Source organism: Boleophthalmus pectinirostris, unplaced genomic scaffold (genome assembly GCF_026225935.1).
Source record: "Boleophthalmus pectinirostris isolate CB_2022bp ecotype Guang Dong unplaced genomic scaffold, ASM2622593v1 HiC_scaffold_9, whole genome shotgun sequence".
Taxonomy (NCBI): Eukaryota; Metazoa; Chordata; class Actinopteri; order Gobiiformes; family Gobiidae; genus Boleophthalmus; species Boleophthalmus pectinirostris.
In genome coordinates, this window is record NW_026571541.1 from 5,921,946 (window position 1) to 5,937,147 (window position 15,202).

Here is a 15,202-nt window from a genome sequence, read left to right on the forward strand (position 1 = left end):
CGAAATATTGTGATATCGTATCGTCAAAGTTCTCACAATAACATCGTGGACCATCACAATATATCGAATTACAAGTCTTTTTGCTTAAGTTAAGAGTTAAGGTGCAGCAATAGCTAAAAAAAAAAACTACATAGACCATGATCCTTTGCTTTCAGTGTAGACTACAAGAAGAAATAACAGTTCTAAGCACTTTTAAGTCTTAGTTCCTTGGATTAAGTCTTGTCAAGGCATTTTAAAAGGAAAAGTATCATATTCACAGTTTTGTTAACCTCTACAAAAATATCGTACCGTGAGATGTACAGTCCCTGACAAAAGTCTTGTCGCTTATCCATTTTGTAGAAACAAAAGCTTATAACCTGACTTTAAATTAATCGATTGGTTTTAGAAATGTCTCATATGAAAGCTAAAATCCTCCCAAATTATGCTCAATATACTAAAATAAATTTGCTTCACTGAAGAAAGATTGATCATTTAATGAACACAGAAAGGTCAGATTTTGGCAAGACAAAAGTCTTGTGGCCTTGTCATATGATGCACCCAATCCTAGATTACAGCCTCACCTGTGATCAGTTACTGATCAATCAATTAGTGGGTGTGTATAAAAAGAACCTCAGCACACCAGACCTTCACATCAACTGCAACTTGACCTCTGACAACATGCCTAAGATCCACCCTGAGACCAAAGCGTTAATTATCAAGAGGCTGAAGACCAGATCCACTGCTGAGGTGGTGACACCTTCAATGTGTCTCAGTGTCAAGTACAAAGAATAAGAAAAAGATCTGAAATGACTGGAGATGTTTTTGACAAGCCCAGGTCCAGCAGACCCCGCAAGACAACTGCTCGGGAGGACCGTTTGTTGATTTTGAAAATCCAAGGCCAGCCCCTTTTCCACTGCAGCAGACTCCACCAGGCCTGGTCACCTCAAGTCCCTGTGTCAACCACAACAGTTTGTAGAATTCTGTCTCGAAATGGCCTCCATGGTCGAATCAGTGCACAGAAACCAGCACTAAACAAAAGGCAATTAAAAAAACGTGTGGCATTTGCCAAGGCCCACAGCCTGCTAAAAGGATGGACACTGGAAAAGTGGCAGAAGGTGGATTTCTCAGATGAATCCTCGGTTGAATTACATCACAGCCACCGCAAATATTGCAGGAGACCTACTGGAGCCACATGGATCCAAGATTCACCCAGAAAAAGTTAAGTTTGGTGGTAGTAGAAAAATCATGGTCTGGGGTTACATCCAGTATGGGGGTGTGCGAGACATTTGCAGGGTGGAAGGCAAATATCAATAACCTAAAATATCAAGAAGTATTAGCTCCTCTTACATTCCCAACCATAAAAGGGGTCAAATTTTGCAGCAGGATGGTGCTCCATCACATACTTCTATCTCTACATCAAAGTTTCTCAAGGCAAAGAAGATCAAGGTGCTCCAGGACTGACCAGCCCAGTCACCAGACATGAACATCATTGAGCATGTCTGGGGTAGAATGAAAGAGGAAGCATGGAAGGCAAAACCAAAGAATCTTGATGAACTCTGGGAGGCATGTAAGACGCTTTCTTTGCTATTCCTGATGACTTCATCAACAAATTGTATGAATCATTGTGGAACCGCATGGATGCAGTCATTCAAGCTCATGGAAGTCAGACAAGATATTAAATATGGATCTCACAGCACCACTACTTCATTCACTGATGTTATGCAACATATTTTTGTATTTTGAAGTAAATTATTTGTTCAATTTTCTGTAGGTGACAAAATTTTGTCTTGCCAAAATCTGACCTTTCTGTGTTCATTAAATGATCAATCTTTCTTCAGTGAAGCAAATTTATTTTAGTATATTGAGCATAATTTGGGAGGGTTTTAGCTTTCAAATGAGACATTTCTAAAAACCAATTGATTAATTTAAAGTCAAGTTATAAGCTTTTGTTTCTACAAAATGGATAAGCGACAAGACTTTTGTCAGGGACTGTATATCGTGAAAATATCATCTGAGAGATTTGGATATTGTTACATCTCTAATCGTGAGCCTCCCCAACATATCATGAGCTTTCCCACGATATCGCAATAAATATCGTACTGTGAGGTTCAGACTCTGATGATATTGTATCGTGAGACTTGGATATCGTTACACCCCTAATTATTACGCCAGGCTGTCGATGTAAACTTCTGTGTCGATAGAATAATTTTAGAAGTAAAACCAACCTTGCATTTGAAGGATTTATGTTTGAGTTGTACTTCCTGACAGAAAGCTTGGCAGTGGCAGACTGATATCACCTAGAACTGATATCTTAACAGCAAAGTAAAATTCCACTGCTGCTGAGAAAATAGTCCGTCACGATTCATGCGATGCAAGGTTCATTTTATTTCAGACATTATTCTGTTGACACAGACATGTACATGGACAGTCTGGTGTAATAATAGATTTTCTTCGGGTGTTTTGTGGAGTGGGTAAGACTGTTTTTAGTGGCGGGCTAACTATGGCCATTGACATGCACTAGCCTAGCACCAGCGACCTCTGCAAATACAAGGACTGGATGGAATATTTACGAAAAGTGTCTCCATACGTCTCCAACACTCTGGCTCACTAGGAAATGAGGCCCTCAAAAACAGACCTGGAGTTGTGTTTTGTTTCATTCACATGTTTGAGTCATCCTTTATTATTAGTCTGTCTACATTTCCAAAGCTCACAATGCTCTGCTCCACCTTGTGCTGTCATAAAGCGGTAGTTTTGTTCAGTAAAGATGGTCAAATTCAGGTCTGAAATGATCCAAATGATTCTATAGAAAAGGTGTATCGAGTTACTTTCTGGATTACCACGTGACATCACAAGGTAGAACAGTGAATATTTTCTGTTTGAGAGAAGAACTCAGCCTAAATCTGCAGAGTTTGTGCGTTAAATATGTGTGAATGAAATCAAACACAACTCCAGGTAAATTTTCAATGAGGAAACAACAATATAACAGTGTAAAAGGCCCTTTAAAGTATAACAATTGTACTATGTCCTGTCCTTAAAGTTCATTATACTTTGTCATTCAGCTCCTCTGGTACTAATCCAGGCTTAAATTAGTCTGATTGTAAAAGTCATTATCCCGTCACTGAAACTGTGGGAACCCTGCTGCACTTTCTCCATCTCTCTTCGTTTCTCCAATCCTCAGATGACTTCAGACTTTTCGGAAATTTCGTCTGTATGTCACGTTTGCTGGAGTTCAGACAAAGCTTGTTATTCTGCGGCAGTCTCTCCCTCTCTCACTCGGGCTAAAAATACCTCCGCTGAGCTATTTTTACCCATCATGCTCCTGTGGCACGTGCAGCGATCCTCAGATGGACAGGAAGCCAGGCCCCGCTGCAGTAAAAGACTCCCATAAAAAATAAAAAAAACTCTGAAGCTTTGCACATGAGTCAGGGAAATACTGGAGTTTTACAGGAAGAGTTTAAAGACAGAATGGAATTAAGCATATTACCAGCCCCATTTTACAACTTATTTCAGAAGTTTATTTGCAAATTTTAACCCAAAATATTAATAGTTTTTCTTTAAAGGTCCCATATTACACTATTTTCTGATCTATGTTCAAATGTTATTTCCTCTTCACAAACAGACCTGGAGTTGTGTTTTGTTTCATTCACACAATTTTAACACACAAACCCTGCATATTTATGCTTCTCTCAAACTGGAAACACTCTGTTCCACCTTGTGATGTCACGTGGTAATAAAGGAAAGGCTCTAGTGTGTGTTTAAACTTCATGAATCTTCACTAATATCATTTGAATAATCTGGATTTGGATAAAACAAAAATAAAAGGTAGCTGCTATCTTCAATACTACAGTTAGTAAGTGACATCACAAGGTGGAACAGAGCATTTTGAGCTTTGGAAATGTAGACAGACTAATAATAAAGGGTTACTTAAACATGTGAATGTAACAAAACACAACTCCAGGTTTGTTTTTGAGGAGGTAACAACATTATATCATGACTTAAAGCTTACAAGAGTCAATTTTGTGTAATGTAGGACCTTGATTGACTGATTCATTCATATTTAATGATTTTTGAGTTTGTGCCAAAAGAGAAAGAATAATCATACACATACTCCCATGTTTTTCAGACTATAAGGCGCACTTAAAATTCTTTCATTTTCTCAAAAATCGACAGTGCACCTTATGTATTAATTCTGATTGTGCTTACTAACCTCGAACCAATTTTATTTGGTACACGTCGCTCAGAAATCTGTACCATAGTTAGCCCGACAAGCTGAACCGCATTAGCGCACAAGGAATGAGCAGTTTTTTCAGCGTTTGTAGTTTATGCAAATTAGCCATGTGATTTTAAGTTTTGTTTCTGTAAAACGTAAACAAATGTGTGCAAAGCTGCATTAAACACATTATTACTCAATGTATATTTGAGTCGTTCCTCATAGGAAATAAAAAAAAAAAAAAAAAAACTTAAATGATCCACCCACATTCACATCCATAATCCACATTCACCAAGACGCCAATGGATCGTGGACGTCTGGGGTAAGGGATCAGTTGCAACTTTCGTCCGTTTGTTTCTCTTAATGCGTCTTATCTGGTGCACCTTAAGTATGAAAATAGACAAGAGAATTCAACATTACTGATATCGTGCCTTATATTCCGAAAAATATGGTACATACACTGTAATCAACAGAAAAGCACAGTTCTCAAAAAGGAGTGGGAAGAAGAAAAACTTATATTAACCCACTCCTGAACATGACATAGTTTAAAAAATGATGCCGTTTCTTTTGTTTACTGATCACAGAACTTTACAAATATTTACATACAGCAAAATAAATTACAATTACTATGGTCGCACAAACTAATAATAATGATAAAGAAGGCATGAAAGTTTACCGTTTATGATCGTATCAATCCCACCCCGTCCATCCACAATCTTTAATATTACTCTGGTCAAGACAATCCTAAAACTGTATTCTGAAACATTTTTTGTTCTAGTTTATGGTTATACCTAATTTGAGTCTTATATAGTAGAAGTATAGTGTAAAAATGTACTGCAGTTTTTAGTGAATCAGTTAAAAAGTCCATGACAGGGTTAGGGTCAGTTCGTTTGAGATGATCACTTACATCTTCTCCATGGACCCAGTAGGAAGCAGCCCACTTTCAGCATGAACCTTCACCTTCTTCTTCCCAAAACCACGTTTACATCTGTTTCTTCCTTATCTTTACCTTTCACGGTACATTTTTTCTTTTCAGCCTTTTTTTCTTTCTGTTTCTTTACTTTCTTTAGCCTGAAGATAGCAGATAGCGTAGGTGCTCTTAAGCCGTTAGTAACGTGTTTTTCTATTGTTTCTTCATTGGAGCAGTGTCCGTCATGGATCAGGGTCAAACCTACAACAGAGGTGACTGCAACAACCCCAACCCCAAACCCCAAACCCCAACCCAACCCACAACCAACCCCATTCACTTCTTCTTCTATTCTGTCCATCCCTGTCTCTTCCTTCATCTGTTTTTCTGGTGATAACAAAATGGACGCCTTCAAAGTCTCTGATCAGACCTGGGTTACTTATTTGAATCAAAATTAATACACATTTTCCTTACAAAACTTTATGTTTACAGGTGCATTGCGTTATTTTTTATGGTGGAAGGTCCGTCATTATTTCTTTCCATGGAGATGTTATTGCTTAGTTCCACGGTCTGACATTAAACTCATCGATCTAAGCATTTATTAATTTTTTATTGCTCAAAAATACAATCATTCTCGCGCAAATCTGACCTGTAATGAAGTCTGTGGTTTAATCTCTCGTGGAACATTCTCGACAAAGCGATAACATCTCCATGGAGACGAGCACGTGACGGAAATGTTACACAGCGTACCTTTAAAATCAGTGTTTTCGTTTTGCATTTTAAACATCTGATCCATTAACATTTGAGTGAAGACTAAGATAAAATATAAACGCCTAAACCCGAGAATCACGTGGAGACTGAGTGTTCTGTTCTCTGAAAATAATTACAGCTTTTCATAGTTCAAGTTTTGTTTTGATTTGCATCCATTATACAAACAGAAATATTCAAATACAGCTTTTTGTAGGACCACGACGTGTCTCGAAATTAATGAAATTCAATAGTGAGGAGTGAGCTTCCTATATTAGATGCTGTTCACCAAAGGATCAAAAGTATTTTCTTCGACAAATCTGATTAAACTGGTTGTAAATGTGAAATACGTTAAGTTTGGACGCACACACTCATTCAATGTTTTTTCTTTATCAAATATCAAATCTATGAAGTAAGATATATGGAATTATTATTATGGCAAAGACAAAAATTGAAAAACTTCTAAGGTACACTATTTAACTTTTGCTTTTTCTGTCATGTTCCACAGTATGCCATTAAGTATTTCTATTTCCATGGAAACAAGCAAGTAACACTGCCAGGCCAAGTTGCATGTAGGTTAGATCTGTGGAAAGGCGGCATGTTTTCTGTGGTACTTTTGAGTAATAATAACGTCTGTAATTGAGTAAATGCAAATTGCATAGATGTATTTAATGCCATACTGTGGAACATTCAAGGAAAAGCGGCATAATCTCAGACAGGATGGACCCTCCACTAGAAAAGTTACACAGTGCATCTTTAATACGATCAGGTCAAAAATGGGAAATATTTTTCAAATACCTATGATCAAATTGTTTTTTATTACATAATTGCATATTCTTTAAAAATACTATATAAAAACTAAATATACTTTCAATATTTCAATTACATTTTGTCCATTTGGGCCATTATTTTACATCAGGATATTAAACAAATTTTGAATATTTATTTTAGGTCCAAAATGAAAAGATACAATTTGCACTGCAGTAGTTGTAGTAGCAGTAGTAGTAATAGTAGTCATAGTAGAAGTAGTAATAATAGTAATAGTAGTAATAGTGGTAGTAGTAGTAGTAAAAGTAGTAGTAGTGATAATAATAGTAATGTAGTAGTAGCAATAGTAGTAATAGTTGTAGTAGTAATATTAGTAACAGTAGAAGTTGTAATAGTAGTAATAGTAGTAGTAGTAGTAGTATAGTAATGGTAATGGTAGTAGTACTAGTAGTAGTAATAGTGATGGTAGTAGTAATCTTAGTAAGAGTAGTAGTTGTCATAGTAATAGTAATAATAGCTGTAAGTAATAGTAAAAGTAGTAGTAAAAGTAGTAATAATAGTTGTTGTAGTAGTAATAGTAGTAATATTAGTAGTAATAGTAATAGTAATAATTGTAGTAGTAATAGGAGTAGCAGTAGTAGTGGTAATACTAGTAGTAGTGGTAGTAGTAGTGGTAGTAGCAGTGGTAGTGGTAGTAGAAGTGGTAGTAGTAGTAGTGGTAGTGGAAGTAGTGGTAGTAGCAGTGGTAGTGGTAGTGGTAGTAGTAGTGGTAGTAGTGGTAGTGGTAGTACTAGTGGTAGTGGTAGTAGTACTGGTAGTGGTAGTAGTAGTGGTAGTAGTAGTAGTAGTAGTAGTAGTAGCGGTAGTAGTAGTAGTAGTGGTAGTAGTGGTACCGGTAGTGTTAGTGGTAGTAGTGGTAGTACTGGTAGTGGTAGTAGTAGTGGTAGTAGTGGTAGTAGTGGTAGTACTGGTAGTGTTAGTGGTAGTAGTGGTAGTACTGGTAGTGGTAGTAGTAGTGGTAGTAGTAGTGGTAGTAGTGGTAGTACTAGTAGTATTAGTGGTAGTAGTGGTAGTAGTGGTAGTACTGGTAGTGTTAGTGGTAGTAGTGGTAGTACTGGTAGTATTAGTGGTAGTAGTGGTAGTACTAGTAGTATTAGTGGTAGTAGTGGTAGTAGTGGTAGTACTGGTAGTATTAGTGGTAGTAGTGGTAGTACTGGTAGTGTTAGTGGTAGTAGTAGCAGTAAAAATAAGGAGAAAAAAAAAACCATTGAGATAGTGTCCAAACTTTTAACTGGTAGTTTTCAGTAACAGGACACTAGAGTCCGGGTTTGGTCCTGGTTTGATCCTAGCTCCTCCTGATGTAGATAGAGACAAACTTGAGTTATTCCCGTTACACCTGCGACCGCTTTCATCAGAATTCTTCGTTTTAAAAATGGCCTGTACAGCTTTTACTGTCTAATGCATCTTGATCACTTTGGGCTGATTTATTGTAGTCGTGAAATCCAATAGTCACTGTGTCGAATTCATTTGGTTCACTCATTAGAGGGGACATGTCTCGGGGCAATGATTTCCATGTCTGAACACAGATATTAAGGCTCATGCCGTGATAAATGTTTTCATTAGAAACACAGAGGAGCCCTGCCTGCAGCATATTAAACAAATCACCATCTATATTAAAAGCACCAGGGGCTATGGTTTAGGCCGGGCTTACATGCAAAGTCAATCAGATAAAACATTATTATTATTACAGTAGATTGTTAGGTATAAATATCTGTTCATATATATTTTGGATTTTACTTATGAATCTGAAAGTTGCACTGTGTAACTTTTTGATGGGGTCCATTCTATCTCCATGAAGATAGAAAAGTTTAATGCCATACTATGAAAAATTCCAGACAAAGCAATAAAGTATTTGATGGATCCTCCACCAGAAAAGTTACACACTGCACCTTTAAAAGAATCAGGTCATACATGGGAAATATTATTCAAATACATAAGATCTAATTGTTCTTTATTACATAATGATATATTCTTTAAAAATACTTCTCAACTATATATATATACATTCAATATATTTTAGGATCCTTACATTTTGTCAGTTGTCTATTTGAGCCTTTTTACATCAGGATATTAAAAAATTTTTGAATCATATATTTTAGGTCTTTCTGTTACTATAACGATAAAACATAATAATAACAGCATCTAATAATGAAGAAATACTCCAAAAAGAAAAGATACAATTTACATCAGCAAAGTAACAGTAGTAGTAGTAGCAGTATTAGGCAGTAGTTGTAGTAATAGTAGTAGTAGTAGTAGTAGCAGTTGTAGTTGCAGTAGTAGTAGTAGTAGCAGTAGTAGCAGTAGTAGTGATAAAGAGTTGTGTAATAGTAGAAGTAGCAGTAGTAGTAGTAGTAGCAGCAGCACAAGTAGAAGTAGCAGCAACAGCAGTAGCAGTAGTAGCAGTAGCAATAGTAAAAGCAGTAGCAGTTGTAGTAGTAGTAGTAGTGGTGATAAAGAGTTGTATAGTAGAAGACTAGTAGTAGTAGTAGTAGTAGCAGCAGCAGCAGCAGCAGCAGCAGCAGCAGCAGCAGCAGCAGTAGAAGTAGTTGTAGTAGTAGTAGTAGTAGTAGTACCCAATTCCGTTGGGAAGGGAAACAGTTTAATAGTAGTAATAGTAGTAGTAGTAGTAGTAGTAGTAGTAGTAACTTAAGTAGTAGTTTAATTCTTGATTTTCACATTATACAAAACAAGAACAAAAAATGAGACAAAAATAAACCCTCCACAGCCTCCTCTCCCAGGTCTGAATCTCAGCTTGAATGGACAGTTCACTTTTGTCCACCTCTCCTCTCCTCTCTCTCTCTCTCTCTCTCTTTTCTCCTTGTCTGTCTCTCTCTGTCCCCCTGTGTCTCTCTGTCCTTCTCCTCTGTTCTGTTTGTGTGTCCAGAGACGTCCCACAGCCCCACAGCCCGTCCTGCCTGTCCTACGTCCAGTCCCATGTCCAGTCCCACCCTCTGCATTTTGGATGGCACCATTTTGCTTCAGTGCATGGACATGTTTGAGTTTGGCTTGTTTTGCTTGTTTTTTCCTTTATTTTGCTCACATGTTGCTTCTTTTTGTGATGTTAAAGTGATGTGTAAAGGTCTGAGCAGTGTTTCCCATGAATACAGGAGAATATGATAGCCCCTCATGATCTAAAAACAACCTGGACTAAAGAACTGGCTTCACAAAATGACACTTTCTTTTCTATACATGCATCCCCAATTTCGGACTTCTGGTCATTGTGCAGTTCACACGGGGAAGGGCCCTCCGAAAAAGTGAGCATCAAACTGCCATGTTTGTTTTCCCAGTGGGATGCATTTATTGTCAAAGCCGACCTTTTCAAGTCTTTTGAACCATATCGCTTTTGTTTCTGGTTCTGAGATTGTCATATTTTAGTTATGGGATTTGGACATCATAATTGTGTGGTTGTTGATGTCCTGAGAGCGGAAAACGACTCGAGAAATGGGCTTCGGAAGTTGGTGAACTCCATAAATACAAAAGGGAATCAGATCTGTGTGAATCTATGTGAAACATCTCTTCAAACTGTTTCTCTTCCCAACGGAATTGAAAAATAGTGAAAGATGAAGGTGATGGGCAGGATTGATCCACAGGAAGAACCAAAAAGGAAACCTTTGACTGCTTAAATCATCCTGAGAACATTTTGTATGTGGAGCGCCTCAACCTTGGTTACGAATTTAAAAAGCCAACGCCAAAGTGAAAGGCATCAACTGTTCTTCAAGAAACACCTTCCACTGCAAAGCGACCAAGACGTGATGTTCCTGTAAAACTACAAGAACAAGAAAGTGCGAGCTCAGCCTGTTTGTCTTCTGCACCTCTCGCTTAACAAACGGGATCCCGCTTTGATGGCGCTCTACATACTAAATGTTTGCCGTAAACTCGTGATGATTTCTTAGGCAGTCAATGGTTTCCTTGTTCGTATCAATCCTGCCCATCGCCTTCACCTTTCACTATTTTTCAGTTCCGTTGGGAAGGGAAACAGTTTGAACGGAGGTTGGCAGGCATACAAATCTGATACCATTTTGCAGTTATGGAGTTCGCAAACTTCCAAAGCTCATCTCTCGATCTGTTTTCCGCTGTTAGGATCCAACAACCACACAATAACGAAGTCCAAATCCCAAAACGAAAATATGACAATATCAGAACCAGAAACAAAGACTTAAAAAGATCAGCTTTGTCAATAGACACATCCCACTGGGAAAACAAACATGACGATTTGATGCTCACTTTTTCAGGGGATCCTTCCCAGTATGCATTGTGCGATGACGGGAAGTCTGAAATTTGGGATGCATGTATTGTCTTATCATAGACATTTAAAAGTGGCTATTCTGGTCTAAAAGGATTTCTCAAGATTAAAATAGGAAACAAACTCCATTTATACACCACAAATTATAAATAAAATACAATGAAATGATCTCCCCAGAATCTACGGGAAACCCTGCTGAGTTTTTTCAAGTCCAGTGAAGCGAACAGTCCTTCATGTTTGCTACATTAGTCCAGCCTGTGATTAAAATAAATTGATCGAATTCACTTAATCAATAGACGTGATGCGAACTGGAGCTTTCTCAATGATTGAACATGTCATACAATCATTATTTCTGATCAGCATTGACAATTCTGCCAGTTTTGAAAATCTCGATTGTTAAAAAACCTGATGAATTTGACTAATCGCACAGCCACATTAGAAAAGTTACACAGTGGGTCTCAATTTCAGTGAGTTCACCTTTTAGCAGAAACGCTCATGGTGTAAAGGTGAACCCAAAAACATTTCATAAATCAATTAGAATAAATACCAAACTTCTATGATGTTATGAAATTGAAATAACAGCGACAGCACTTAGAAGAAGTTGGCTGCCAAAAAAGCTCTTGAAAATGTTACAAATAACAAAAAAAACCAATAAATTTTAAAGGTCAGATGCATCACTCCCACTCACCCAGAAACTGAAGTGAGTGTCTTTGGGAAAACCGTCTCACGTCACATGAAGGACTGTCAAGTTCAGGCTTAAATGTGAAAAATGTCTTCTGTATTGTGTCGATAATGAATGACTTTGTTTAACAGTTAAATATTGTGTACGGATACTAAACTTGATGTGAAAACGTGAGCATGCTCCCTCCTCCACAGGCTCCTGCTGCATGTGTCCACTCTAACCCTCTCACTACAGGTTATGCTCTTGTGATCGGCTTCAAATATGAAACCCAGCTTGAAAATCGCTGTTTAATTCTTTGTATTTTAACCCGTTCAAATGTCTAATGTCACGTGCATGCCCAACCAAATATACTGATGTTGATGTTGTATTCTCAGTTACATTAAAGGGCCTATACTACACATTTTTTGATTTTCTATGTTGTAATGTTGGTTCTTCATCACAAACCGACCTGGAGTTGTGTTTTGGTTCATATTTAGGCTGTGCTCTTCACTCAAATGAAATACATTCTGTTCCACCTTACAGTGTCATGTGGTGTTACACGAAGTACTCCATTTTGTTTGTTTGTTTGAAACTTTATACACATTAACCAGGTTTTGGATTTCGTTTTTAGATTTGAATTACAATACAGTTTCTATGTATATACATAGACTCATTTGGTTTCAGCCCAGGTATTGCTAACCTGCACAGCAGTGGTTCCCAACCTTTTTTGCACCATGGATTGGATTTCCGGTTTTATATACAATAATATTTTGCAGACCGGGGGATGGGGGTGGGGCGCTCTGCACAGCATGGTTAAGTTCTGGGTAAATCCTGTTTTAGTCCTGGGTCCTGGTTTAGTCCTGGTTTTAAACCTGTTTTAGACCTGGTTTTAGACCTGGTTTTAGACTTGTTTTAGACCTGGTTTAGTCCTGTTTTAGAACTGGTTGAGACTTGGTTTAGTCCTGGTTTAGACTTGGTTTAGACCTGGTTTAGATCTGGTTTATTCCTGGTTTAGACCTGGTTTAGACCTGGTTTAGACTTGGTTTAGACTTGGTTTAGACTTGGTTTAGACCTGGATTAGACCTGGGTTAGACCTGGATTAGTCCTGGTTTAGACTTGGTTTAGACCTGGATTAGACCTGGATTAGTCCTGGTTTAGACTTGGTTTAGACTTGGTTTAGACCTGGTTTAGACCTGGGTTAGACCTGGGTTAGACTTGGTTTAGACCTGGTTTAGAACTGGTTTAGTCCTGGTTTATTCCTGGTTTAGACTTGGTTTAGACCTGGTTTAGAACTGGTTGAGACAAAGTTTAGTCCTGGTTTAGACTTGGTTTAGACCTGGTTTAGACCTGGTTTAGACTTGGTTTAGAAATGGTTTAGTCCTGGTTTAGACCTGGTATAGTCCTGGTTTAGACCTGGTTTAGACCTGGTTTAGACTTGGTTTAGACCTGGTTTAGTCCTGGTTTAGACCTGGTTTAGACCTGGTATAGTCCTGGTTTAGACCTGGTTTAGACCTGGTTTAGACTTGGTTTAGACCTGGTTTAGTCCTGGTTTAGACCTGGTTTAGACTTGGTTTAGACCTGGTTTAGACCTGGTTTAGACCGGTCCAGTTAGCTGCGGCCCGGTACCAAGCGACTTACAGCCTGGTACCCGTCCCTGGGCCCGCAGGTTGAGGACCCCTGCTGTATGGAACTGAAGGTAAAAGGTATCTGAGCCAGAAAGTAAATGTAAATAAAACTGGAATACTTGAAAAGTACTGCTTCATGACATCACAAGGTGGAACAGAGCATTTTGAGCTTTGGAGATGTAGACAGACTAATAATAAAGGCTCACTCAAACATGTGAATGAAACAAAACACAAATCTAGGGTTGTTTTTGACGATGTAACAACATTATAAGATGACTAAAAGCTCACAAGAGTCAAATTTTTGTAATACAGGACCTTTAAACTAAAAAAAACAAAAAAAAAAAACAATATCAAACAATATCTGCAATCTAATTCTCATCTCTTATGCAGCCTACCATTGGGACACTTCAGACTGGATGCCGAACACTCGCCTTTCCGACATCGAAGAGGCGCCCGGATACGAAGCCGTCCCGACCAACGACGCGTCAAACTCCTCCCGCGGAAACCCAAGCCCCGCCCCCGGCCTCACAAACTCCTCCTCCTCCCAGCTTACGGGAAGCGCGCGCGAGCTGGAGTCGGACTACTATCTGGGCGGGTACGACATAGACAGTGACTACCCCCCTCCCCAGGACGAGGACTTGTTTAGCGGGGACCAACTTCCCGTCCCGCTGCCCAGTCAGGTCGCGGAGGACTACGCCGACAGCTATACGCACATTTCCAACAGCCAACAGGAGGGGGCGAAAGAGAACACTTTAGGCTTTCACCCCAGCCAGTACCTGCCCCCTCACCAGTTACCGCTAGGGGACGGGACGCCGAGCCAAAACGAGGAACTTTCCATCGGAGCTTCTTCGACTTCCGACGTCTCCAATCCGTGCGCCATGGATTCGGAGACAAACTCAGAGAGGGACAGTATGGAGGAGCTGAGGCGAGGCGTTACCATAACAACGGAATCGCAACAACAAACAGAAGTGTGAGAGACAGGACTAAAGTGAATGGTTTGATGGTGAGAAGAAATGGGACCCAAGTCGACATGGATAGAAGGAGCTGACATGGGGAAAAAATTTGAAGATAAAGCACTAAAAATGTTTTGGGATTGTAAAAAGGTCGTACACAAATCAGCCAAAACATTATGACCACAAACGGCATAGATTTTTTAGTCAAATACCATCTTAAGCTTTAAAAATAATAATAAAATAAAGGTTCAGTATGCAACTTTTCTGCTTTTCTCCATGGAGATGACTGGAATGGCCTCAACCTTATAATAAATATTTCACATTTTGGAAATTACAGGTGTATTTATTGCCAATAGCTCCTTGAAAATCTGAATTCTTACCATGAGCTGTTTAAGCAATGTAATGCCATTCTGTGGAACATTCCAGACAAATCTCTATGGAGAGGTTGGGACGCACTGATCCAGCTTTTTTGATTCTGATACCAGTTCGAAACTAAGAGACTATATGAACCAACTATGACCAGTACATAGTCTTATTACCGTATTTTTCGGACTATAAGGCACACTTAAAATCCTTAAATTTTCTCAAAAAGTGACAGTGCGCCTTTAGTGACCTCGAACCAATTTTATGTGGTACACGGCGCTCAAAAATCTGTCAAAATGTTTTAGTATGACTTTGGTAAACTACGAAGCCACACCGCTTGATGGATTGCATTACGGCTACTTTAGGTAGGAGCCTCGCAGAGTAACACCATCAGCAGCACATCCTCTGTCACAGAAAGAACACTTGGAGACCTGGTTTAGACTTAGTTTAGACCTGGTTTAGATCTAGTTTAGACCTGGTTTAGACCTAGTTTATACCTGGTTTAGATCTAGTTTAGACCTGGTTTAGACCTAGTTTGGACCTGGTTTAGACCTAGTTTAGACCTGGTTTAGATCTAGTTTAGACCTGGTTTTAGACCTGGTTTAGACCTGGTTTAGTCCTTGTTTAGTCACATCCTCTGTCACAGAAAGAACACTCATATTCCACCGAGTCATGTCCGTTAGTTC

The 15,202-nt window shown here is 38.8% G+C and overlaps 1 protein-coding gene across 3 annotated transcripts in view; it reads left to right on the forward strand.

Annotated features, from left to right (window-relative positions):
* The window catches only part of fat3a (FAT atypical cadherin 3a), a 203,879-nt gene extending 189,515 nt beyond the window's left edge, over window positions 1–14,364 (forward strand). For 2 of the 3 annotated variants that reach the window (XM_055148012.1, XM_055148013.1), the window contains exons 32-33: window positions 5,336–5,371; window positions 13,591–14,364. In XM_055148012.1, the coding sequence (XP_055003987.1) occupies window positions 5,336–5,371; window positions 13,591–14,174 (620 nt within the window). In that variant the 3' untranslated portion in view covers window positions 14,175–14,364. The remainder of the gene's footprint in view (window positions 1–5,335; window positions 5,372–13,590) is intronic. The other variant, XM_055148014.1, reaches the window with a different exon arrangement.
* The last annotated feature ends 838 nt before the right edge of the window (window positions 14,365–15,202 follow it).